The sequence below is a fragment of the Microtus ochrogaster genome, chromosome 2 (assembly GCF_000317375.1).
Source record: "Microtus ochrogaster isolate Prairie Vole_2 chromosome 2, MicOch1.0, whole genome shotgun sequence".
Taxonomy (NCBI): Eukaryota; Metazoa; Chordata; class Mammalia; order Rodentia; family Cricetidae; genus Microtus; species Microtus ochrogaster.
The window spans coordinates 8773077-8800793 of NC_022010.1; the positions used below are offsets into that span (position 1 = coordinate 8773077).

Consider the following 27717-nt stretch of genomic DNA (forward strand, 5'->3'; position numbering starts at 1 on the left):
CTGCGTCCCCGGCACCCGGCCGCCTGCACGGCTAGCTTTATCCAAAATAATTACACAGACACTGTATTCTTTTAAACACTGCTTGGCCCATTTCTATCTAGCCTCTTCTAGGCCAATTCTCGCACCTGGACTAGCCCATTTCTTATAATCTGTTGTAGCCCACGAGGTGGCTTACCAGTGAGCTTCTAGCCTACGTCCATCCTGGGTTGGAGCTTCATCATGTGTGCCTCAGAGAGCAGAGCTATCCCCGCGTCCGTCCAGGAGCCAGGAGCATGGCGTCTCTGTCTGAGGCGTCTTACCTCACTTCCTTTTCCTCCCAGCATTCTGCTCTGTTTACTCCACCCACCTATGTTCTAAGCTATGAGCCCAAGCAGTTTGTTTATTACTCAACCAATGAAATCAACAGATTGATATATAACACTCCCACATCACCCGATGTCAAATTCTGGCTTCCATATGCACTTGTATACACATGCACCACACACATGCACCTGTATATATGCACATACATGTTCATACTCACATGCACACATAGGTGTAAGTGATCACTTGCTTCAGGTTTATTTTTTTTAGACATTGCATTTGGAAATTCCAGCAAACATCAGATCTAATTTGTTATTTATTATTATTATTATTGTTACTATTTTTTTATTTTTATTGAGACCAGGTCTCTCTGTGTAATCTTGGTTTCCTGGAACTCACTTTGTAGGTCAGGCTGACCTCAAACTCAGACTCTCCTGCTTCTGACTCCCAAGTGCTGGGAATAAAGGCACTACCATCACCCTGGCATCAAGCCCAATTTTAAATGGACGTCACGTGGTTTGTTGCTGAAGTCACCCATTGATCTGCCTTCTCTTGTGCTTTCAACTGTTACTGTGTTCGGGCAGAATGGTCTCCTGCCTGAGCAGTTTGGTTACTGACATTGTTCTCATTAGAGGGATGGGATTTGGGTGATTTCTTGCGTAGGCACTGCCGATTGCTTGGTGTGACATCTCTTGTCTTCAGGAAATGGCCAGCTTGTGCTAGAGACTCCACTGCCATTCTTAGCCCTGTGAACAGAGAAGGCAATCAAGAGGGAATGTCTGAACATAGTGTAAAGTGGATGGTGGCTATAACTCCCATGAGCCAGGATCTGGGGCTTTTGGCAGCATAGGCCGCTGGGCAGTGCCTCCATGCTGCCACTCAGGATACACACTGGTGGGAAGAACTAGAAGATGTCTGAGCTACAGAAAATCTTTGGTTAGAGCCTTTTTTTCTGAAAACACTTTTCAGGACAGTACTCTCAAAAGTTTAAATGTGGATAATTTTAAGTATTCTCCTTTTTTTTGTAGCAACTAGATACAGATTGTGTGTGTGTCTGTGTATTTATGTACACACACACACACACACACACACACACACACACACACACACACACTTTCTAGGGTGATGTGCCTAACGGATTGCATGTTTCCTGTTTGTTTCTTTACTTCTTGTGTCTTCTTTGTATTGAGTAATGTCTTTCAGTCAGCTCTGTCCCAACATTCCTTTTTTCCCCCCTCAGTTGAATTTTCCCTCCCTATGAAAAGCTTCATGAGCTGCAGATGAGTCACTATGAGCATTGAGCACATTACAGTATGTAATAGACTTTGGCCTTTTGGCACTGTTACTCTGCTGAAGGAAAGTACCTTGTTTATCTCTGGTGGTTTAAGCTGTTACATCTATGTAATGGATAAGAGAAGATCATGGGCAGTGCTGTTCCAAAGGTAGAGGAAGCCACCTGTCTGGCGCAGCCCTCTGGCAGTGGAGGAGTTTGGGAAGTAAATGCTTGCTGATGATAGCACACTACCAATGTGCATACTTGTGCTCCTGTTTATTTTCCTTCTGCTGGAAAACTATGGCCTCCTCTGTGTAGTGGTAAGTGGGATTTTACAGCATCACTGAGTATGAGTGTGAGGCTTGGGCAGGCAAATACCAGGTTGTTAGACTACCATTAAAGGACTTGCCACACCACACTGAGTGTCAGCTTCTAGCTAAGAGAGATCTGAGAAGGCAGAAAGTGCATCCTAGCAGTTTTGCTTTTTTCCCCATTTTGTGAGTGATGTGTTTAGAAACAACTAGCATCACTACTTTGAATAGGGACAGAAAGTAATCCCATGATATTGTATTGACTTGTATATGAAGCATGATTAATAAAAACTCAGAAACAGATATTGGAGTTCAACCTGAAGATCAGAAAAGCAAAGCAGCCAGCCACTGACTCTTACCTCTATCTCAGTTCAAAATGGTGATCTGCCTCCAGGAATCCTGAGAATGAGACTGACTGAGAGCTGTCTCCTCCCATATTATATTCCTCTCTAGTTCTGGGATTAAGGGCATGCAGCACTATTACCTGGTTTCTTTGGCAAACTAGTGTAACTACTGGAATTAAAGGTATGTGTCACCACTGCCTGATCTGTAAGGCTGCCTAGTGTGGCTATTTTACTTTTCTGGTTTTCAGGCAAACTTTATTTATTAAAATACAATTGAAATGCCACTACATTTCCCCCTTTTGTCTAAAATAAAGAAGGCTAATATAAGAAGACCATATATAATAAGTACAATAACTCTATACAGTATATACAGGCAATGAGTACATCAACAATGTCTAGTCCATCCATATCTATCCTATCATGGTGAGTCCAAAGTCTTATACCCAAATTACTTTCTATCATAAATTGCTTTCTGTGTTAGGTAAAGAAGAAAAACTATAACTATCTAGTCTTCAACTCCCTCAAAGACCCAAGAAGGAAATAATATTAACTGAGGAAGCAGGAAGTGTGAGCAAGCGACTTCCAAAAATCGTGAATAATGACAGAAACAGTTGGATGCCTGGACAGTCACCCAAGGTTCCTCTGCAACATTGGGGCATCCATCTTCAGCCTACAGGCCTACCATATCCAATCAACTTTTCTGTGAAGCAGGATATTCTGAAGGACTGCCCCTCCTTGTCTTGACAGTGTTTGGCAGTCACTTTATTTTGTGTCCTGCTTGTTCAATTAGGATAGCATACTGTCAGCAGTTGAGGTAAGGGCATTTTCTTGCCCAGTGGCTTACTTTTGCCACAAAAAAGTAAACTCCATCTGGTGTTTCTTCAATGCCCATTATATTCTCTGAAGTAGATTGGTGCTGCCACAAGCAGACATGTCTCATTGTCATAAAAAAAGAAGAACCTAGGTTTAACATCTTAAATGTATTTTGTAAGTCTCTAAAGTGTTTGAAGACATCATGTCTATCTAAAATGTAACTTTGTTTGACCTTGAAAACAGACCTAATGTGATTATAATAAGTTCCATTATAATAGTGACTAATTACTAACCTGCATTTGCTTATTACCCTAAATAGTTGGTAGTAATAATTTTCAAGGACTAGGGATTTGTATTACATTGTTAATTGAACTGTATAGGTACAATACCTTGAACAAGAATAGAAATGTATGTACAATGTGTCTTAACAAAATTAATCTCAAATTTGTATCAGTATACAAAATTTGTATACAATATACAAAAGTCCAGTCCAATGTAAAATATTTAAAACTAGTAGTTGCTTTTTAAGTATAGGTTCAATAATCTACCTTTCTATTCTATCATATCTATATCCCCTTTTTTTCTTTTCAAAACAAATCGTATCTATATCCTTTTTTCTTTTCAGAGTAGATTCAGTAACTTCCTTTTTATCTTATATCTATATCCTCATAGTTTTCTTTTCGGAGTAGATTCGATAATCTACCCTTTTATCCTATCACCTGTATCCTCCTTTTTATCTTTTCAAAACAAGAACCTTGAATCTAATTTCCTTTGCTTAGCTTTTTTCCTGACCATTATGCATAAGCATTATCCATAACAACTTGTAACTAACACATTAAACAAAGACAAACATTCATAATCCATTTTGGGGGCAATGTGGGTGTAGCTTTCTAGGCTGATTGGGGGCACTGATAACCTTAGGGGGAATCCAAAGGAAATTTAGGATTATTGTCAAGTCATGACTGGAATATTCCGTGAGGCTGGATCATCTCGGCTAGCAGTCTTGAAGCTGTTCATGGTGTAGAACTCAGAAGAAACTGCATTGGAGGTTCTCTGAAACATAGGATCATCTGGGCCATCCCAGATGATCCAATAAGAATTGGAGATTTTTTTCAGGGGGGGTCTTCCTTGATCAAACCTTATTTTTCTTAACCAAGAATGAATCCACAGCTTCTCACTTCCTGTAGAAACAAAAGCAAAACCCCTTCTCCAAAATAATGTATCTTTTTACCTAAATTTTGAAGCCAAGGTATTTTCAAAATATATGGGTTGAATTAATCCATATAATCATGTCTTTTAGCAGCTGTGGCTCCTTCCTCAGCAGTCAAACAATTCAGAGACAACACAATAACATACAGTATCCAGATTCTGTGTCTATTTCCCATCTTTACATGGAAGCTAAGCAGCTGGAAGCACTAGTTTTTCTAGTTTTTCTCCTGAACCCTAGTGTCTAAGTCTTGGGTCTAGCCTGTGATGATGGAAAAAAAAAAGCCTCAGGCAAACACCTTTTTCTTAAATTCATGCCCCAAAAGTTGGGTACCAAATGAAGCACGATTAATAAAACTCAGAGACAGATATTTGGGTTCAACCTGAAGGTCAGAAAAGCAGAACAGCTAGTCCCCCCCCCTTTTTTTTGGCTAGATTTGGGTTCCAATTAATAGAGCTGTAATAAATTCCACTACACACAAACACACACACACACAACACGCACACATACACACAGATTTTCATTAAGTAATAAAAAATCGTAATTAAATGGGGGTTCCTCTGGATCCTTCCCTCATCGTTTTCATGCTTCTTCCTTTTATTCTCAGTGTGCCTAAGGTGGCGGATACATAATCCGAGGCTGAGGAAGAAGAGGTCATACAAGCAGAAGGAACAGAGGGACAGTGAGGCTGGTGGGAGGGCAGTGTAGAGAAACTCCCTGCTAGGGAAGCAGAGGTCCCCATGTAGCTGGTTCTTGTTAGGGTTTCTTTTGTGTGGCACTTGGCTGTGGGGTGGCTTCCTGCTTGCTGTTGTACACCTGAGTGATGACAGCATATGCAGCTCCCATCTGCTTTGACTTTCTTGGCAGGTCACTCCTGCTGCTTGCTGGGTGTGCAAATCTAGGCAGCTGTCAGAGGTCTAAATTCTGCCTTGACTGCCACTTAGACTCCCTGTGGGTATCAGAACCTGTCACAATGGTTGGGTCTTTATGAAAGAACATAAGCACACATTTTATGATTGTAAAATAGACTATAAAATTGGTCTTGTAACTTAGATACAGTTTAGCAGTGGGGTGCCATTCAGGCCGGCAGCCAGATCTACAAAGCCTTATCTGTTGGTCCTTAATAATGCATAAGGCGTTGGGGTTGAGTGAGGTGTGATAATGAGTCTCTCTCCTATCCGTTCCTATTTCTCATAGTGTCCCCAAAACTCCTGAGAGTCTCTGCTTTGTCTGTGGGCAGGGGTGAGTGTGTGTGTGTGGGGGGGGGGATCTAAGCTTGTGCATTTGTTTATTCTTTAGACAGGCTTCCATTTTGAAGCTCTGACTGACCTAGAACTCACTGTATAGACCAAACTGGCCTCACACTCAACACTGTCTCTACCTCTTGAGTACTGAAATTAAATAACTAGTGTTATCCACCAGGCCTGTAAGCATGACTGTGAATCTCCTATGACAAATACCACTTTAATCTGGATGTTTTCCTACTGAGTGTTAAATAAGCTGTTTAGAGATTGTGGACAGGCTAATCTGGTCTAGTGGTAACCTCAGGAGAAATGCAAATTCAGAACTTTGATAAGCCTGTTCGGATTCTGTGTCCTGATATCTGTTGCCAAGCACACAGCGCTGACGAGAGCAGATCTTGTACCCTTTTTTTGCGGTCTTAAAACAGTCTTATATTGCTTTGCTCATCTAGGTTAGCCTCAAACTCTTGCAACCTTTGAACCAAAGTCACTTGAGTTATAGCCCTGTTAAGTGAGGTCCCAAGGAGGAAAATTAGTCCTTTAGGCCAGGATGGCACTGCCCTTGCTTTGACCCTGACGTGTGCTGCTCTGGTGCCAGTCCAGGAGCTCTGCAGTCTCAGAGAACTAGTGTGCCACCAAGGGACAGTTTATTGCCACGAAATAGCTTAGCACTAAGGATAAGATGGTAGAAAAATTAATTTTGTTCGTATGTGTACACATGTCTGTGTGTGCACCTATGTGCCTGTGTTACTGTGTTTGTGAATTAACAATGTTCAATGTGACCTCGCTGCATTTGAACAGTGTGCTTGGTAACTTTGTAGTGGAGTGGTTCTTCATTGAACTCTGATGGTAATTTAGTAGTTAAAGTTCTGTACTATCTCTCATAACAAAAACATTTGCAGTTGAGGCCTCTGAGGTGATTCAGTAGTGGATGCTTTTTCTGCCAAGTCTGCAGATCTGAGTTTGAGCCCAGGACCTACTTGGGAGACAGCTGGCTCCTGCTTGTCCTTCCATGTGTACGGTAATGTTCCTGCAGGGACACACATAAATATAGTTAATTCTGAAATTTAAGAAAAACAAATATGCAGACTAGCATTTTCATTGCCTTGTAGTGATATTTAATTTATTATAGAAAGAGGTAAGAGTTACCTCAGATTTCTGTGGGATAATGTGCCCAGAGGTAAGAGTTACCTCAGATTTCTGTGGGATAATGTGCCCAGTTACTGTGCTCTGATGAAGGCTGAGGCCCTGCCAGCAAGAAACAATAGAAGCAAAGGAGGCCACATTTCTCAGGGAAACCATAAAGCATCATCAAGGGCCTTTAGACTGGGGCAAGAGGCTTAGTTAATGACAACTCAAAAAATTCCAAAATGTTAAATTGATGACATAGAAAGCATTTAGATAAAATGATCTGCATGCATTGTGCATTGTGAATCTGTTAGCAAAACACTTTACACCTTGGAAAGAATAAGAGCTTATTAATATTCATAATGCATTTTGAAAGCACATGTAATAGCTACATTCTGAAAACTCAGTGCAAGGACCCTAAAATTCTTTAAAAGAGTAAAATGATTCTGAGTGTGGCTCTTTCCTCCTTTGTGCGTGCGTGACTGTTCCCAGATGCCCCACTCGGAAGGCAGGCCAGTCCCTCGTGCTTTGTAAGTAAACAGTCTTCAAAGGTGCCTTTTTGGATTTAAAAAAAAAAAAAGTAAACCACTTTAGTAGGAAATCTTTAAAAACACTCAGGGTAGACTTCACTCTTACACCACACTGTACTCGAGCAGCATGGTTTGTATTGTGTTTTGTTTTGTTTTGAAAAGATAGCGTCTCACTAAGTACTCTCAGGCTAGTCTGAAACTCATCCGAAGCCCAAGCTGACCTCAGCGCACCATACCGCCCACGCTTAGTAAACTTTGCATTTTCTTGTTTTATTTGTTGTATGCATTTGTGTGCACCCGTGGAGGTCAGAGGACAGCAGCTTCCTTTCCTCGCTGAGCTGATTCCCAGCTGTCTGCCTTCCACTCTTCCCTCCTGCTGTAGCCTCAGGTGTTACTCACACACTCTGCTTCTGAGCAGCCTGTTCTGTAAGCAACATGAGCTCAGGCAAAGACCTGGTCCTCAGACACAAGAGAAGGCTAGGTAGGACTTTTCTTATCAGTTATAGAATATTGTGTAGTCTATCACTGAATTAATTCAGATCTGAACTCTTAAAACTAGAACTGGGTGTGGTGGCCCAAGCCTGTAGTCCCAACGATTCTGGAAGCTACAGCAGGAGGATTGCAAGTTCAAAAGCCAGCCTGGGGTAAAAAGCACTGGATGTAGTCTTTGAAGAGCATGTGCATAGCATTCCACAGCACTGAGCTCACACAAGGAAAGAGCTGATTTCATCCCGCCCTTAGAATCCCATCTCTCCTAGAAGGGCCATTCGTCCAGGACTTCCACCCTCCAGCTTATTTCCCTCGTAGGGCTCACTGAGATGCAAGTGCTTACCTTAGTCTCACACCCTGTCATCCTGTAAGCTTCTTGCAGGACAGTGAGTGTTCACAGCACTTAGCACTTTGACTGGATGACTGTTGTGGTTCGTGTGAGGACTCCCTGGAAGAACAGCTGGTGCACCAGTGGATATGTGTAAAGAGGAAAGTCAGTTATGGGGCTGGTGTGGGCATATATGATCAACAGTTATTACAAACCTTGTTTCCTATTAAAGCATTTTACCAAAATTTTGTGTATGCTTTTAACCCCAGAACCCTAGATGTTTCTTATTCTCTTAGGAAAGTGTTAGAAAGTTTTAGAACAAAGGCAAACATTTTAGAAAAAATATTACAAACATAATTAAATATTTATTTTCTGCTCATATCAAGCCCATCTAAAGTGTAGCCCATGACAAATGTAAACTGGCTCAAAACTAACTCAGATGGATGGGACATCTCAAAACGGAAGCCCTCTGGCTGGGACACACACAGAAGTACTGGGCCGTATTTGGCCTGTATTACATCACTTTAAATGGAAAAAAAAAATGAGTAGAAGGGCTGATGTTTCTTCTACCAAAAGAGCAGCAGAAGTAAACCCAGGTGTGGTGCAGTGCAGTACCAGCAGTGAGTGTGCAGCCCAGGAGTGTGTGGTGGTCCTGAGGCCAGAGAGCAGCTGGGTGGTGATGTGCCAGGGGTCTTTTCCTCCTCATGTTGGGAAGGAGGGGGCCTGCCTGCTGAGCTAGTGAGCGCCTGAGTGGATGAGTTTACTGACACCACTCCCTCTGTATTTACACACCTGTGCACAGGTCCCTCTGAGACACATGTGCGTGTTATTTACAAACCTGTGTACTTTTCTCTCTGAAGACAGGTGAACATGTTATTGAAAACACTGATATCTAGGGACATAGCACAGTGTGTTGATGGGTGAGAGCTTTATAAACCACACTGCCAGTTTTACCCAGGAGTCCTTTGAAACCAACTGTTTTGATGGCTTCTTTGTAACTTGTAATAAAGAGAAGCACCGAGGGAGCAGGACTGGGAAGCACGCAGCAGCCTTCTAAGTCTGGCTGTACGCAAGGAGTCTAGCTCTCGCTTTGAAAACAGTTCAATACATTGTCTCAATAGCATCAAGGCACTTAAGATGACATTTTATGAACAAATCCCAGGTAATTATTACAACATCTCTTGCTTAAACATTTCAAACAGCCCACAACTTTATTTTCTTAAAACAGACGGAAAAGATAAAGAACAAACCTAGTAAGGACTTCATTATTATGAGTGCTTCCCAATGGTCATTATTTTTCTTGAATGCAACTTTTAAAAAATAAAACTCAGGGGCCCAAAAGGTGACTCAGTGATCCAGAGAGCTTGCTGCACAACTACTAAGACCTGAGGGGCCATCCCAGCAGCAAAAGAATAAGTTGGTGTGGTCTTACACTCACTTGTAATCCTAGTGTGTGTCAGGGGTGTCAGAGACAGGAGGATCGACAAATGGGGCACAAACACAAGTCCAGCTTTGGAGGGAGAACAAGGCAGTGTGCAGTGGCGGGCAAACAACACTCTGTTCACAATGCACACATAGGTGTGCACACGATAGCATTACATTCACAGTGTTTTTGTGATTGTACACTATCTATTATGTGCATGTGTGTGGTAAGATAGTAACTCAGTCACACAGATTAGAGCTCTCCTACACCACCACCCTTCCGGTCTACTGCCTTCCTTCCTTGCTTCCATTTCTCTTTTACTCTTCCCTTTCCCTTTTGACTTCTTGAAGCTTGTTAGGAATACCAACCCCCTGAGGGGCAGAGACATGGCTCCAGAGTTAATCTTGCTGTTCTTGGGTTTGGTTCCAAGCACCCACATGGAGGTTCACAACTCCAGCTCTAGGGATTCAGTGCTTTCTTCTGGCCTCCTCAGACTCATCTGCCGTATCCATGGTATGCATAAACCTCATGTAGGCCAGCACACATTAAATAACTACACAAGAGTGTCCAACCCTAAAATACTTACGTGTAACATCATGTACATCTAGTTGTATTGGTACAGTCCTAATGTTTTCACTGTTGAATTACAGTGGTGTATTACATACATAAATACACCAGATGGTAGGGATCCAGCCATGTTTGCATGAACTAGCTAATGGGAACAACACTGACTTCCAAGGCTGATTACAGCTGTGCCTCTGCGAATGCCTCATAACCCTGTCCTCTCTGGAGGAAACTCCCCGGGTTGTATTGAGTGCCCGAGAGAAGTACAGAGCCTGCTGTGGCTGTGCGTCTTTGGAGAAGAGGGGGAGTGGACAACAGCACACTAGTGAGTTAGGACCTGGGGCTAAGTGATGAGATGACACAGACTTTTATCAGTGTGGCCTTTCCTGCCATTTTAGCAATGCCATGACCAAATCATCAGAATGTTGTATCAGGGTCACTAGAACCAAATGAGTATCATGGATAGTGATCGTTCATAACCGGAGCTAGAGGTAGGGCCTGTCTAATCGATCTTACCTCAGTTGCTTTCTGTGTGACATGTGGCCAGTATCCACAGATATAAAAGATATCGTGACTCTCCTTTCACTTCCTTCACGGCTAGGCTTTAAAAGTGTGTTGTCCCCCAGAAATGTTATGCCCGTGGGAGCAAACTGTGCCTGTACTTCCTCCACCTTCCACTTGGTAGAACCTGACCCACTGGAGTGTGCCTGGGTTAGTCTGATCATTTAAGTGGTGGCAGAATGGAGTCTTTGAAGGCAGCAGTCTGCACCTACCATAGCTTCACAGAACGCAAGTGTCCTCAGAGATGCAGTAAGCTGCCAGCTGAGTACAGCCACCATCACTGCTGGATGCCATTCCCCCTCCCCACAAATTTGTCTTTCTTTATACTTTTCTTGCCTGGTTTTAATTATCTATTTAAAGAAGACATTTTGTTTTTAAGGTAATCAGTGATAAAAATAAGCGATTTGGCTTTTTTTTTTTTAATTCATGCTTCATTCTTTGTGGGGTATATGAGATATCCAAATGAGTACTGTTTGACATTCACCTAACAGATCCATCTTTTTGGTCAACTAACTTTTTAAAAATAAATACATCTTAGCCAATAAGAAGTTAGAAAAAAAAATACATCGACTCTGCTATTTTGCACACACTAATCTTTTTGTTGAGTCAAGTGCTTTTGCCTTCTTAAAAATGTCTCCTTTTGGGTGCTTCACACGGTTATTCTGTGTACGGTTTACAAGCTCCACTCTGCTCTCCCCACATCTGCTCCCTGTTTCATTCTCGCTCGCTTGCCTTTGCTCCACTTCTGAAGGGCTTTGTTCACCCCCTTTCTTCCCCTAGAGCGTCTGCGTCAGTGTCGTGACTGCTTACTTCTGTGTGTTTGTGTCTGCCACTGCTTTTGTTCCTGTGCCTCTGTTCTCGTTTCTTCAAGGGTAGAGACCCCCACCTTCAGCCCCTTCAGCTCTTTGCAGATGCTTTGCACTTAGTAGCTGATAACGGGCCACATTCATTTTCGTGCACAGTTGATAGTAGAGCTATGTGTGTTGAACACTTATGACTCCCAACAGTTTCTCATAAACCATGGTCCACCGAGAATAGTAACTGTGCATAGGATGAGTCAGCTCAACCTCCTGGCTGAAAGATAGCCAGTTCATAGTCCGTAAAACTGTGTTTTGGCTCTATGGTATGCTAGATATTGTAAAAAATTCTTCTCAAATAAACCATACTTTTGCAGTGTTATGCTGACCATCTACTTCCAAGACCAAATGTATCCCATTGACAAAGCTTCACATTCTTAGTAAAGCACAAAAAGCCACTTTGTATGAACATGACCGTCAGACACGAACATGTGTGCTTCCCCTTGTGGTAATGATGTGCTTATTTCTGTAAAAGCATTATAATTTTATATCAGAAACAAGATTTAAGGGTTTTTTTTTTTTTGAGGCGTTCTTTGAATATCCCCTGTAATATTTTGAAGGCATTGTGAACAGGAGCTGCTCTCCAGAAGTGACTGCATTGGTGCCATTATACTGGTTCGTAGGCAGATGTTCTCAGGAGCTCTTTGAGGAATGAGGGTGTTACTGCTGGCTCAGGGCCAGATTTAACAGCATGGAAAGAAAATGCCACTATCGTAATTTTTCCTTCCATGACACTTCATTTTTAAAAGTCAATTTTTTGCTCATTGCATGTGAAATTGGAGAAGTGAATTGTTTCAGCAGAATTCTGTGACCTGAGATAAATTATAAGTGAGATATACTGGCACACACCTATGGTCTCAGCTACTTGGGAGGCTGAGGCAGTAGGATTTTAAGTTCAAGGCCAGTTTGAGGAGTATAGCAGAACTTTATGTGAATAAGTAAATACACACACACACACACACACACAAACAGAATTTAAATTGTAAAAGTAGATTATATATTTACCCTTATGTCCAGTAGAGACTGCATGCATCCCCAAGTCACGGTATAAGTGCAGGTCCCTCCATTACTGCTTTGTTTTGAAGTAGTCTCCACTGTTTAGTCCAGGCTGACCCCAGAACTTTGTTAGATCTTTCTGCCTTGGACTCCCATGTGTGCTCAGACAACAGGCATATGCCAACCTATTACTACTTTTTTTTAAAAAAATATTTATTTATTATGTGTACAATATTCTATCTGTGTGTATGTTTGCAGGCCAGAAGAGGGCATCAGATCTCATTACAGATGGTTGTGAGCCACCATGTGGTTGCTGAGAATTGAACTCAGGACCTTTATGCTCTTAACCACTGAGCCATCTCTCCAGCCCCTATTACTACTTTTTAAGCCAGTCACTTTAACCCTATAGTAATGCTTTAAGCTATAAATAGGACATTTTTATTATAATGTACTCCAAATAAGCAAAACCATTTTGTTGTTTCTAAAATGGGATAAAATCTTAACTCCTTTGCTTTTTTTTAAATCTTATTCATAATCTACTTTTCAAATTCATTTTAAAAGAATTCTGTTTTCTACCAGCATTTGGAAGGCAGAGGCAGGCAGAGCTCTGTGAGTTCAAGGCCAGCATGGTCTACAGAATGAGTTCTAGAACAGCTAGGACTGTTTCATAGAGAAACACTGCCTCAACAAAACAAACAACAACAAAAATCCTGTTTCCTCCTTTATAGGCCTAACAGGTCTTTGAGCTGTGCAGGAGGCCCTGTGGGTTCTCCTGTCTCCAGTTGACAAGGGAGCTTCCTGTGCTAATAGGGCACATTCTGCAGAGCACCTGCAAGGTTTAGGAACAGCACCATCAACTGGAGGCTGCTGTTTCTCCCCAGCAGATGCCAGGCAGCTTGGCTGGGTGGCCAGGAGGGTAGAGCTGCATCCAGGTGCTGTCCAGCACTGCTTCCTGCCAAACAAAAAAAAAAAAAAATGAGTCTCTGGTTCTTTTTCTTTCAGTGAGCATTTGTCCTGTGCTTTCACGTTCTTTCTTCATGGAGAAAGTAACGTGTGCACAAGCGTGGAGATTGCTCAACATCAGCCCATCTATTTGATCAACGAGGAGCATTTACACATGGCCCAGTCTTCACCTGCACCATTTCAAGGTAAGTCAGAGGCCATGAGTTTGCTCTTTACCCTTGCCCAGTGGGATGTTGTCTGCTGTAGGGGAGGGTGGGGTGTACTAGGAGGGGGATTGAACATGTGGTTTAGCATGATCAGTTAATGACAAAGAAAAGACCCACTCCCATTTCTCAGGTAAGCACATAAATGACATGGACGTAGTAAAGCTGTGTAACTCTCTTCAGAACAAAGTAAGATTGACAAGCATTGAAGGCCACGATCCCCAGGCACTGCACACACCAGCCAAAGGGCTGTCTCGGTTGTTTTGTGGTGAAATAACTGAAAAAGATGGCTGCTTGCCAGTGATGACTAACTTTCCATATTTTATAGTAGTTTATAGTTTCTTCAGTGATGCTAACATCAGTATTATTTCCTTTACATTAGACACTGTGGTGGGTACCTGGTTACAGTCTGACTCCATACGCTGGGATCGTCATCATCTATTATTGTCATTCACTGTCTTGCTATCCCAAAATAACTTCATTGTCTTTCTGAGTCCACTAGCATTCTAAATCTGAATCTTAGAAATTCAGAATTTTTCTATGAATATTAGTTTTTAAATGTTAAAAACAATGAGAGGGCTCATTCTAATTTTTCATTTCTAGAGATGTCTGAAAAAAATAGGGCATGCAGAATGTAATTACCCCCATTCTGATTTATTAAAGAAATAATAAAGATAGTTTATTTTAAGTGGGGACGGTAAGTCTACCATAAGTAGAGAAAAATCTTGAATTCTTTTACCTGGTTCTGAGTTTTACCAAAAGATACCCCTGCCACTGTTCATCATCATTTACATTTCATTAAACCACCCAACTACATACAGTTGGGTGGTTGTGACACACACCTTTAACCCCAGCACTCAGGAGACAGAGACAAGTAGTTCTCTGAGTTTGAGGCCAGCCTGGTCTACAGAGTGAGTTCCTGGACAGCCAGGGCTACACAGAGAGACCCTGTCTTGGAAAACCAAGGAGATGGGGAAGGGACTATAAAATTTATATAAAATTTGAAACAACCCAATTCTCAAAACACACATGAAATATTACACAGTATGGGCTATTGCAGATCTCCAGATTTATTTAAATACTATGTTTGTGTGAAAATTTGGAGGACCACCTGATCTCATCTTCAATAATATTACTCAGAATTAAGGAATTTATGATGATATCACGGTCACAACAGAAGATAAGTAATTTTCTAACCTTGGAAATTAGGAAAGGTGGTGTTAGGAATTTAGGTCACCAGAGACCAGGTGTTTTAAGTAAGCTACCTCTTTTCCCTCATGTGACACATTGTCTAACTGCTTTAAAAAATGGTCGGTTCAGTGATATGGGCAATGAAAAAACATGGCTAGAGAAATGTTTTTAATTTTTTTAAACTGACCCACTAAAAGGACACCCCAAGCCAGGTGTGATGGCACATTCCAGTAATCCCAATTTTGGAGGATGGATGGAGGAGGATGAGGAATAAGCTCAGCTCCTTATTGAATTGTCTAACTTTGGCTTTGTGAGATTTGTCTCAGAAATCAAGGGGGTGGGAGTGGAAAATGGTTTGGTTAGTAAAGCTCTTGCTGCACAAACATTAGGACCTGCGTTTGATTTCCAGCATTGGTGGTTAAGAGCTGGGTGTGATTGACCTATATCCTCAGTGCTGGGTGCCGAGGCAGTCAGATTCCTGGAACTCTTGGCCAGCAGCCAGTCTATCCAGACCTGTGGGCTTCATATGCATTGAGAGCCCTTTCCTCTCAAAACAGGTAGCTCAGTAGGTAAGGTACCTTTTGGTATGCACCCTGAGTTAATCTCTGGAACCCATGCAATAAAAGGAGAGAACAGGCTCTTTTGTCGTCCGACCTCCATATTTGGGCACACAATTAATTTAAAAGACAGAGCTGTAGAGAGAAAGACCTCTGACATTGATCTTTGATCTCTAGGCTCCTGGGCACACACAATCACACACAAGGTTGCACATGTACTTGCAGTGCATACACAGTGCCAAAGGGGAGGGGTATGCTCCCCACTATTTGAATTTTCTGAGTCCCCTGGAAAGGATTATTTGGGGGACTGTTCACAGGGCCATGGAGTAAGTACCATGGTGACTGCTGTTTGGTTTTTACTCCACCAAAATGACATGGGCTTCAAAGACTGACAGGAAACAGAACTATTATCAGCTCCATACTGGAGTTGAACATAACTTGAGAGTGTTCATCATGACCCCTTGAATAGTCACACTGAACACACAAGTAAGCTCTGTGCCTGAAGACCTGCTGTTAGGAGCTTTGTTGTTGTTGTGGGTTTCAGGATCTTTGTCAATTTCAAGGGCCAGACAGGCCTGGGTACCCATGCCAAATGTGCTGTTCATGTTAAACAGCCATTATTGAGTAGAGAGGCATGGATTTTAATGAGCAGATGGTTTGTATAGTATATGTTGATTGAATTGAAAGTGTAATGCTATCCCTACTTGATTTCCTTCAAAAATGGATATAAAGTAAAATACACATAAATAATTCTAAAATAAACTTTAAGAACATACTGTGAAAGACTTTAGACTTCATGCATAGAGCATGAAATAGGGCTCTTTTTTAACCTAAAATGACAAAATATGTACAGATTATATGTAATACTTTTTTCTCCTTTCCATAGTACTGGTGAGTCCTTATGGCTTAAATGGCACACTAACGGGGCATGCATACAAGATGTCAGACCCAGCCACCCGTAAACTGATTGAGGAATGGCAGTACTTCTACCCGATGGTGCTGAGGAAGAAGGAGGAGTCACGAGAGGAAGCTGAGCTGGGATATGACGATGACTTCCCTGTAGCAGTTGAGGTCATTGTTGGTAAGAAAGCGTTTGCCTGAAGAACTTCATTCTAGCTCCACTGTTAAAGGGATGGCCACTCAGCTAGATTCTCCAGCTTGTCCACATCTGTGCCTGTGGTTCCTGTGCTCCATGTGCTGTCATGGTGACTCTGGGACATATGTTCAGGCAGGTGTGCTCGTAGCAGTACTCAATTTTTCCATTAAGCTGCTTCACTGTAACAATAGACTTGGGTGTGCAGGCAACTTTGTCAGGCCTGCTCCTTGCTGTCTTTCCTTACAGGTGGTGTCCGGATGGTCTACCCTTCAGCTTTTGTGTTGATCTCTCAAAATGACATCCCGGTTCCTCAGAGTGCTGCCACTGTCGGAGGCCATGCCACAGTCGCACAGCAGGGACTTGGTAGTATGAAAGATCCCAGTAACTGTGGGTTGCCTCTGACGCCTCCCACCTCTCCAGAGCAGGTGGTTATAGGTGAGTACAATCGAGCATGTTCCTGTGAAGAACGTCTAGAGTTTCAGCAGCATGGCAGAATTACTGGCGAAATTGGTGGAGATGGGAGAGATTTGTGTGTGTGCTGTCTTAGTCTTTGTTCTAAGAACAGTGTTGGCGTGCTTCTTAGTTCTGCACATGCACTTCCTCAGCACGCTTAGTCCACGTTTCTATAACCGGACAGGAAACTATGTGCAGATTGCCTTGTTTGTGTTTGTTTTAAACAAATGGCAAATACTATATTAGCTTAGTTTGTGTCATGGTGACCAAACAGCTGAGAAAAGCACTTAGGGGAGAGAAGATTTGTCTGGTGGACAGAGTTTTAATTGTGGTGGGGAGACACGGGAGGCAGTTCTTTGCTTCTTGTTGGATAAAAAAAATAGAACATAGAGCAAATGACCAGGGCAAACTTGGAGTCCCAAGGACATGTCCTCAGTGTCCCACTTTCTCCAGCCAGGTTCCACCTCCTACCTTTCACCACCCCCTGTGATGCCTCACTGCTATGTGAACTTGGAGAGATTAGTTCTTTTAGTCAGAGCTACTGTCTCTGGAAGTGCCTTTTTGGGCCCCTCCCTGCTGAGGTGTTTCCTAGTCCAGTCAAGCTGACAGAGTTAACCATCACAAGGACTGGACCAGGAATGACTGTAACCTTTGTCCAGCTGACAGTAGCTACCCAAGACAAATATGCAATGATTCTTTTTCTATTATGACACAGTTAGGATAGCATGAATAGGCTCTGCTGTGTCCTGTCGTGGTCTGCTCTCTAATGCAGACACTTGGCAGTTCACACACTCATTCCTGGGAAACAGAGATTGCTTGAATTGAGAACGGTTTTGTCTACTCTGTTGAGTGGCAGAGTTCCTGTATTAATACTCTTGACTATAGTGAGCTTGTTTGAGTTGGTAATCTGCCAGCACTTGTGTTATGTGTTCTACATAACTCAGAGACGGCTTACAATATACAGGCAGATGTACATAGACTAAATACGAGCATTTCATGTGCAGTACTCACAAATCAGCACCTCCTTGTGTGAGGCTGCACACAGGACTCCTACAGTAGAGCATTTGCCTGACCCTTCCTGAAGTTATTATACCTACACTGAAAAAGGAAGTACAATATTATATTTTGTAGTGATCCTCATAGTGATGCTATATTGATATAAAGACCCTATCATTTGTCAATATTTTGAGTAGTTTAAATTTTACTTAAAAATTTATATTCTTAACAATTGACCACTTTAAATTTTTGTCAGTTTATTTGATTTTTTTTTTATCAGTTTGTTTCCAGATACTCAGTGAAGTTTATGTTACTTTAACATCAGCCTTGGCCTCCAGTCACTTAAGAACTCTGGAGTTGACAGCCAAAAGCAACTTTAGCTCTGTCCATACTGCTCTAGTCCTTGGGGAAGTGCTCTCCCACTGTTTCTCACTTTCTCAGATAATCTACACTAAAGGGTCTAGTATCTTTGTAGTCTGATGAACTAGTCCCAATGTCCCATGACACAGTACTGTGCTATGGTTTAGCATTGTCACTTGGCCACTCCCTTAGAGAGAGGGTAGCCTTGCCCCTGACTGCCAAACGCTCTTCTGATAGGTCAATTGGGACAGGCGAGCTGGCTGGCTAGTGTTGCTGAGATCACCATATCCTTCTGGACAACTCTTTCTCCTTGCCTCTTTTAGAGGCCTAGAAAACCAGAGACAGTAACTTTGAGTCCCATGGAGAGTTCTCACCCTGCCTCTCACAGCATTGCCATGGGATGTTGAGGGAATCTTGTTATCTACCTTGATGATTTCTTTATCTAGTTCTTACACACAGACACTCAGAGCCAGTTAGAAAATGAAATGAATTATTTTATACAGTAAACCCAGCCTGAAAATTTAAAAAGCAGCAGAAGATAGTACTGAAGAATCAGGACTCCTGACTCCTGTACTTTCTTCATCTACAGTGTTAGTACTTTGGGGGAAAGAAGGCTTCAGCTGTTTAAAGTGTAGGTGTTGCTGGTTTTGTTGATCTCAGGTGGATAAGCCTAAATATCCCATAGAGCAAAAGCAATGATGCAGTTGTCATGGAGAATATTTGTATTATAAAGGAAACTTCAATATTTTCAAGATAGCAGGGCAGATTTTCCAGAGTCTGTACACGGACTGTTTTTGACTTTTATTTTGGTGAGGGCAGAGCCCACAGTACATTTGTTAAATCATCTAAGAGAAAGCCATTGAGTTGACTGAACATTCCCTGTAGACTAGCCTTGTCTGAAATGCTAACCAGTGCCATCCCTGTGGGTGTGGCCAGAAGGCTGGGCCATCCTTCAGCAGGATGGAGGAGCTAACTTTAGAGAAGCCAGTGAGTGTCCTGTTGTGGTGTCCTCCCTCACCCCCCGGCCCATGAACAGCCTGTGGAGATGCTCCCTTTAGTATTTTAGTGCTAAACGTGGAATAAGGCAAGCAGTTCTATACAAGAAACTGTGTGCTAATAAGTTCTTTCTTTTTCTTGGGTGCTGTGTGTCTTTATTACACAGCTGGATGGGCATGGAGCTGCCTGTGCTGCTGTCTGCCCCGGAATGTACTGATTGCATTTAGTTTCTGAACTCAGGACAGTAATGCATGTTTGCGTTTTTAATTTTACAACAATGACCCCTTCCTTACAAGTTAAATGCATCTAAAACATGGGGTAAGATGTTGCTATGTGACATATTCATGTTTATCAGGTCTGCTGCTTTAGAGAGAACACAGAAAATCACACAGACCTGGGCAAGTTGGTTAGTGGTGTGTGTTTATGGGGTGCGGATTTCCTCATCACTACAGGTAGTGTAATTGCCAGGGGCAGTAGACGAAGCTTCACAAATGTGAGTTTTGGCAGTTGACATATGCACCAGTCTGTGTACCACGTGCACCTGTGGCAAACCTGATGTTCTGATGTACTTGTTTTCTAGGTGAGAGTGGAGGCGTGCAGAGTGCTGCCAGTCACCTCGGTTCCCAAGATGGGGGAATGATAACTATGCACAGTCCAAAGAGATCGAGGAAGATCCCTCCTAAACTCCACAATCATATGGTCCATCGAGTCTGGAAGGAATGCATCCTCAACAGAGCCCAATCTAAGTATGTGTGCATTATAGCTAGTGACTTCTCTTTGACTGCAAGGTAAAGAGGACAGTCAGGCACGTGTACCGTGTCTGTCCAAACCTAAAGGTCTTCAAACTGTTATTTTTATGATTTAAACTCAGTGGAATATAATATAAAACACAAATGGTTTTTTAAATATCATTTCTTTATCTGATATGATTATTGTGGAAAATTCTCATGTTCTTGAACATCTGAAGGTTGGCATGGTATTGATGTGATATTTGCCGGCAGGGACAGCTCAGAGATTTATCCTGTCAGAATGGCAATCAGGGTCTGGCTTTCTTTGTGTGCTGCTTTTTGAATGGTTCCCAGTTATAAAGGGAAACAAACTTCGTGAACAGTAGTTGTCAGTATTGGCCTTCTTTTTACTGCCAGTGCACACCTGGGTGATGCTGTGTTCCTGGGGTTGCTTTGAGGACCCTGTGTTCCTTCTTCCAGCTCTTCTTCGTCTTCATTCCCTCCTGCCTGCATTAACATGTTACACATGTGTGTATGTATATGTATAATATGTGTGTATGTGTCTATAGAAAGATTACCTATATTTTATGTTATGGGTGTTTTGTCTGCATATACATCTGTCCACCACGTGCATGCCTAGTGTCTATAGAGGTCAGAAGAGGACGTACAAAGATCAGAAGAAGATGTTGAATCCCCTGGAACTGGAGTTGTGGAGTTTTGTGAACTGTCATATCAGTGCTGGGTCCTCTCCAAGAGCAGCCACTGTTCTCAATCACTGTGCCAACCATCTCTCTAGCCCCCTATTATTTATTTATATATCTTGTTTTTTCAAATCAGGGTTTCTCTGTAGCTGTGGAGCCTGTCATGGAACTAGCTCTTGTAGACCAGGCTGGCCTCGAACTCACAGAGATCCACCTGCCTCTGCCTCCCTAGTGCTGGCATTAAAGGCGTGCGCCACCACCGCCCCTCCCCCTTTATTATTATTATTATTATTATTATTATTATTAATTCTTAAGAAGTAGTACCTGCTGTGTGGTACATGCCTTTAATCCCAGCATTTGGGAAGTGGAGGCAGGTGGATCTTTGAGTTTGAGGCCAGTCTGCTCTACAAAGGAAGTTCCAGAACAGCCAGGGGTACACAGGGAAATCTTGTCTTGAAAAACAAACAAATGAACAAAAAACAGAAGCAGTGCCTGGGGAGGCCAGAGATGTGGATCCCCAGAACATGGAGTCATAAACAGCTTTGAGCTGCCAGACATGTGTGCTGGGAACCAAACTCAGGTCCTTTGGGACAGAGCAGACACTCTTAAGCGCTGAGCTACCTCTCTAGCCTATCGTATGGATGCTCTTGTTGATAACTAATAACTGTGCATCTGGAAGTGCTGTAGATGCTTCTGAAGAGAGTGCGCTTCAGAGTTCTGTGTTCAGGTTAATGCCTGTTCTTTGGACCAAGGTTTTTAGCAAATTGATGCTAAATATTTTCTTTTGAACAAATTGATTCCGGAATAGGCCATAGAAGATGTGCTAGACAAGCTCTAAAATAATTGTATAAAATCATAGTCTGGAACTTGAAGACTATCCCCAATCATTTAGAAATGATCTTTTCTTCATAGTAATTGGAGCAGATATTTTTACTTCTATCTTCAGTACCTACATAATTTTCCAGTTATCATTTCTTTCTCATTATCTTCCTTTGTGGGAGTTGACACCTGGCTCCTCCTAGAAAGGGCGAAAATGTGACTAAGTACAAACATGAGATAACTTATTAGTTTTGAGGCTATCAAAACTAGCCTCAGACCTCTGTTCTGAGAGACCAAGGCCCTCTCCTCCTAGCACAGAGTAGGGAGGTAGGAAAGGCAGTATCTTGGAAGTTCCCTGAGAACCACCCAGTGAGTCTGCGGCATCAGCTAGCTACTGGGAGACAAGTCCTCAAGCACTGCCTGTTGTCTTGCTTCATTGGCTTATTACTAATGATATGTGGGTGTGGGGGGTACTTTTGATTTCTGCTTTTAATTTGTATCAAAAGTGCTAGAATATTGCCTTTAGATGCTATTAAATAATGTAAGCATTTTAAGAGTGATTTAACAACATAATCAGAGTATATATAATTTATGGATGTTGTCAAACAGTAATTTAAAACATTCTTTTATAATTTAGGTGACTATATAATTGTATGTGTATGTGTGTTGGGGATGGGGGTGGGAAAGTGTACATATGAGTGTATGGTACTAAAGCCAGGCCTTGCTCATGCCAGGTAGAAGTGACTTTCTAAAAGAAAATGATACTGGGTGTTGTTCCATTGCAGTAAATACTGTCCATGATCTTATAAGGAGGGGGCATTTTGAACCCTACTTCTGTGTTTATAGAGGACAGGTCATTTACCTCTGTAGTTGCTCTGGACTAATTTAACAGCAGGATCCATTAACTATATAAAATATACTCATGCCTTAAGAGAACAAACAGACCTTTTCTCTATAGAGGAATAAGTTATCTCATGTTTGTACTTGGTCACATTTTCGCCCTTTCTAGGAGGAGCCAGGTGTCAACTCCCACTCAGGAAGAAGAGCCTGCTCACAGTCCTGCTGCTTGGGATTTTGTGGACCCAACCCAAAGAGTCAGCTGTTCCTGTTCAAGGTGGGTGTGGACAGGCAAGCAGCAGCCACAGAGAGCCTGATTCACGCTGTTGGCCAGCCACAGGCCACACAGACCACTGCATCTCAATCTTAATTTGCTTTGAACTTCATCCAGTAGGAAGAGTCTGGTCTGATGACATGATAACACTGCTGTCGGGGTTCAGTGTTGGAGAACAGATTGGTCGACGTCAACAGAACCTCTCAGATCCTTTCTGTTGGTCATTCTTGTCTCCACTAGAGGTGCTGAAAGCTGAAGTTAGTGTAGTCGTGGTGTCTTAGTTGCTTGTCTGTGGAGTGTTTGGACTTTTGTCCCTTGACTTACCAGTCATTGTGTGGCAGTTGAGGGTTTCACTGCCATGGATTTTTTTGGTATGGGTTTTAAAGTTTTAAGAAGAGAAAGACTTCATCTCCCATTCAGCTGATGGTTAGAATAGGCCTTGTATTTTCACTCCTGTTTTCAGAGTTTCTACAGCATAGGTTTCTCATGTGGCTCTCAGGAGCCTTCTAGAAATGTCACTCTGGAGACTATCTGTTCAAAAAATGACCATTCATTTTTCAGTTCAGGGCTTTTACTGGGGTGTTAGTGAATTGACTTGGGGAAGAGAATGCAAACCCTTTCCATCAACTCTGATAGAGTAACATTGGCCCCTCTTCCTGTCTCCCTGGCCCCTGTGCTCTTACCAAGCGTTGCCTCTTCTTTCAGCCCAGTCACACTCGAGGTTGACTACTGGGAAGAAGGTTTATCCTCTCTGAGTACATGCTGCTCTCCTCCTGCCGTGGGGCAGATATAGTTTGCTGTAGCTGAATCTATGTATATATTTTACTTTTGACTCTTGGCTATTGGGAAAGGGGGGGCATGTCTTTAGCAAGTATGAGAGGTAAAAACTACGACAAGTTTAACTTGGGCCTATTTTCTTTTCTGATGTTTTCTATGGTCTAAATTTTCAGTTAAAGCATTCTTTACTGATTAGTGTAAAAGAAAACCAGCTACCATATATTATTATGGGTGCATTCCTAGTATATTTAAGTAAATAAATAATGTTTTGCTTTGTATACTCTGGGTTGCCACACTAGTTCTTAGCCAAACTCTTTTTCCCAAGGCTTTTCCTAGCAGCCACTGTGCTGCCTCCCTCATGCTACCTAGCCTTCGCAGCCCTGTGCTCTAGCTTTCCTTGTTGGGAGCCTTTGAGAAACATCCTTGTGTCAGGATGTGGCTTCCAATAGAGCACTTCCCCTGACTTTTACATACATGACCTTGGATCTAAGCCCCAGCCCACCGGAAAGGAAAGAAATACTTACTATACAGCATCTTGTTCCCACCAGACCCGACCACTGCTGGTGTCCCCCACAGATCTGCCCACTGCTATGGTGTTTTCCCTGGTCACCTGGTGATTTTTTTCTGAATCTGGTCTATCAGAGTTACTTCCTAAGAGTTGTTTGAGCAGCCTTTCATTGCACCCACCAGTGTTCCTGCACTGTGTGGCTCTGCCTTAAGTTTTATCCTCCCATGGTGGCCCTTCCCCAAGGCTGCTCTCCACATGTCTCATACTAGGCTCCTTGGTACTTGAGGCTTTGGCAAATGCTCTTGGTGCAGGACACATTCCTGCTCTTAAACATTGTGCGGCTGAGTCATGTGATGGAGCTGGAAGAGCCGGCTTCACAAAGCTTACATGCATTACAACAAATCCTCTCTCTGAAGAGTCTGCATAAAAGTCCTGTAGAAGACAAGTGCAGCTCACCCTCCTGGGGAAAGTCCAGGTCTGTGTAGGAAGGGCTAGAAATGAGCCCTGGAAGACAGTGAGACCTCTGATGAGTTGCTTACTGCTTACTGTGCCCTTGTTGCATAGAACACACCTCTCCTGTACTTTCCTTGATAGCTTTTCTCAAGTCAGGGCTTCTTGCTTGTTTGTTTTAAAGATTTAGTTTTTTAGGGTAGTGAAGAGTTTGACCAGAGTGTTTGCAGATTATCTGCTGTAGGATCACAAACCCTATGGAATGGTCTACTCCTCTCACTATTTAACAGCCGAATGGAGCAGGGCGGCCATTCTGTTGTCCCACTAAACCATCCCATTATGCCACACAAATCCATTTTATTGCCCACAAGGGTATCATTTAGTTCAATGCAGCAATAATTTAATGCCACCCAAGTGGCCTCAGAGAGTCACCGTTGCACTGCAGGAGCTCTTGCAGTCTTCCCTCGAAGTGACTTACAGAGGCGCTGGCTGAGCAGAGTAAAGTTGGCATCATTTAGTGGTCCGACTAAGCTGCTCTTCAGGCTGATGGTTGGCAAGAAGCGTGGGCAAATGTGGCATTTTTGCTGAGATGGGATGGGTATGCAGAAGTAACATTCCTGCTGATATGAGGTGGGGCTTAGGTGCATTTGCTGTCTTCTGATTCCCAGTCACTGACCTCTCCTTCACAAGTGTCTGACATTCACAATTGTCTCACATTTCTTCCCCTATATATCAGGGGGCAAGGATATTAATATATTGACCCCACTAAGTGAGCTTGTTTATCTTACTTCATACTTTGGAGTACAGAACACAGTTGTTTTATTCCCAGTTTATAACATTACAAGTCATTTAAGCCATGTGTATTACAGGTAGAGTGCTGAGAACTAAAAATCGAATTTTTGGTTTTTAGCCTTTTCTGGTCATTTAATCTTGTAGTCTTCAGATTCAGTGTGAGTAGGTTATCTGAAGCTCTTGTATAATTAGTAAGATTTGGGATTAGCAGGATAATCATTTATATTTTTCATTAAGTCCACATTTTATCTGCTTGACCTTATATGTGACTGGTTCTTGGCTTCCTATCAGATACTTGTAATTTTAGTGATTATAGCGTAGTTGGATTGTGGAGCCCTTTCAGACGTGCCTGTCTTCCAGCATATGCCTAGAAAGATAGACCCTTATTAGAGATGTTTCTTTTGTGATGTCGCAGCCTTGCGTTATCTGTGTCGGAGTATGTGTTGACTTCACTTTAACTCTCCTTGTAGGCATAAACTTTTAAAGCGATGTGTAGTAGGACCCAGCCGACCTCCTGCAGTATCTCAGCCAGGCTTCAGTGCAGGACCCCCATCATCTTCCTCCTTACCACCTCCTGCTTCTTCTAAGCACAAAACAGCAGAAAGACAAGAAAAAGGAGACAAGTTGCAAAAGAGACCCTTGGTGCCCTTTCACCACAGGCCTTCTGTGGCTGAGGAGTTATGCATGGAGCAGGATGCGCCTGGACAGAAGCTAGGCCTGGCAGGGATAGATGCCTCCTTAGAGGTGTCAAGCAGTCGGAAGTATGATAAGCAAATGGCCGTGCCTTCCAGAAATACAAGCAAGCAAATGAATCTGAATCCTATGGATTCACCTCATTCCCCCATCTCCCCGCTGCCACCCACACTCAGCCCTCAGCCAAGAGGTCAGGAAGCAGAGAGTTTGGACCCACCTTCTGTCCCTGTGAATCCAGCCCTCTATGGAAATGGGCTAGAACTTCAGCAGCTGTCCACGCTGGATGACAGAACTGTCCTCGTAGGCCAAAGACTGCCTCTGATGGCAGAGGTCAGTGAGACAGCCTTATATAGTGGGATTAGGCCATCCTACACGGAGTCATCAGATAAATGGTGGCAGAGTTTTCGTCTCCCGTCCAGTGAGGATGCTGAGTTCCGGCCTCCAGAACTCCAGGGGGAAAGATTTGACACCAAACTGGACGTGAACCCAGAGAGCACTGCACTGCAAAGGTGAGGTGGCCTGGGCAAACCCTGGGCATCCGTTATCTCCTCTCTGTTAGCTAAATTTTCACTGACTTGTGACTCTGCACATGGGGAGTGTCTCAGAATCAAAACCTGTGTTCTTCATGAGACTTAGTTATATGGTGGTGTTTAAATACATGGCATATAAAGGTTTTGCTGCGGCATCTTAGGACATACATTGTGTATTCATTTACTTGGGGGCTACTATTTGTTAACCAAGAGTGTACCTTATTGCGCACTCAGCTCTTTGTGGTAGGAGTGCTCTTAGTGTCCTTGAGCACCTATCATTCTCAGCCTTGGTGTAGGTGACCTCACGGGAGTGTCCCCGCAGCCTTGTCTCTTTGCTGATGACCTGTTTTTCCTGTAGAATCTGGGTTTGGAGACAGCGTGGACTAACAAAGCTTGAAAAGCAAAAACATAGTACTAGAGATTTATTAGGTTTTTTTAAATGTTCAGTTAAAATTTTCTTATAAATCATAAATACTGGATTGGCAAGACAACTCAGCAGGCGAGCAGGCCGAGAACAGGCCTGGCCTCCGAGGCTTTCTTTTCCTTGAAGTGCTGCGTGCACTTCAGTACTGCTCTCCAGAAAGGAGAGCACTGACTCTCTGACCTTCACCTGCTACATGTGCATGCCCACATACAAAATAAATAACGGAAAATTTTAAAACCTTAATACTGCTTTGGAAAAGCATAATTTTACCTTATCTTACTTAAACTCATTTATTTTCCCTTTTAGACTCTTAGCACAGCCTAACAAGCGCTTCAAAATCTGGCAGGATGAGCAGCCTCAGGTGCAGCCACCCCCCTTCCTCGACCCGTCCCCTCTGTCACAGCAGCCTGGAGACACTTTGGGAGAAGTCAATGACCCATATACCTTTGAGGATGGCGACATAAAATACATTTTCACAGCAAATAAGAAATGCAAGCAGGGAACGGAGAAGGACTCCCTAAAAAAGAACAAGGTACCATTTACTACAGAGGGAGTCCAGCAGGCTGTGGGTTTTGGTGTCAATGTGTGTGGGAGTCTCCTGAGGTAGAATATGAGGTAGTCCTGTCTGGTTGCTCTGTCCTCATACTCATTCTCCTGGTACTACCGTATTATGTCATGGCTCACCTTTGTTCCAGAGTCGGCTGAGCAGAAAGGAAGCTACATATTTTCCAGGTTGTAGCTTGTACCGTGCATGTCTCCTCTCATATGCTGATTATTGTTGGCCTGTGCTCCCTGCTTATTTCTTTTAAAATATTTTCCAAAATACGTAAAATGTAAAGCAAAAACTCTTGAGTACAGTGTCTCTTTTTATGAAGTGCATATGTTCACTGTGCAAGAGCTGTGTCTGTATGTTCTCTGGATCCATGTTAGTACTGTCCATAGACTGTCAACGTAAGCTGGTCTGGTTCCATTGCCATGGTAGTGAGTACTGGGTGTGCCTG

General features: G+C 42.8%; 1 protein-coding gene across 2 annotated transcripts in view; it reads left to right on the forward strand.

Annotated features, from left to right (window-relative positions):
• Med13l (mediator complex subunit 13 like) overlaps positions 1-27717 on the forward strand; it is a 243548-nt gene that overhangs the window by 177807 nt on the left and 38024 nt on the right. For both annotated transcript variants that reach the window (XM_005344347.2, XM_013349494.2), the window contains exons 5-11: positions 13371-13516; positions 16169-16363; positions 16625-16813; positions 19764-19929; positions 22441-22545; positions 25540-26271; positions 27023-27248. In XM_005344347.2, the coding sequence (XP_005344404.1) occupies positions 13371-13516; positions 16169-16363; positions 16625-16813; positions 19764-19929; positions 22441-22545; positions 25540-26271; positions 27023-27248 (1759 nt within the window). The remainder of the gene's footprint in view (positions 1-13370; positions 13517-16168; positions 16364-16624; positions 16814-19763; positions 19930-22440; positions 22546-25539; positions 26272-27022; positions 27249-27717) is intronic.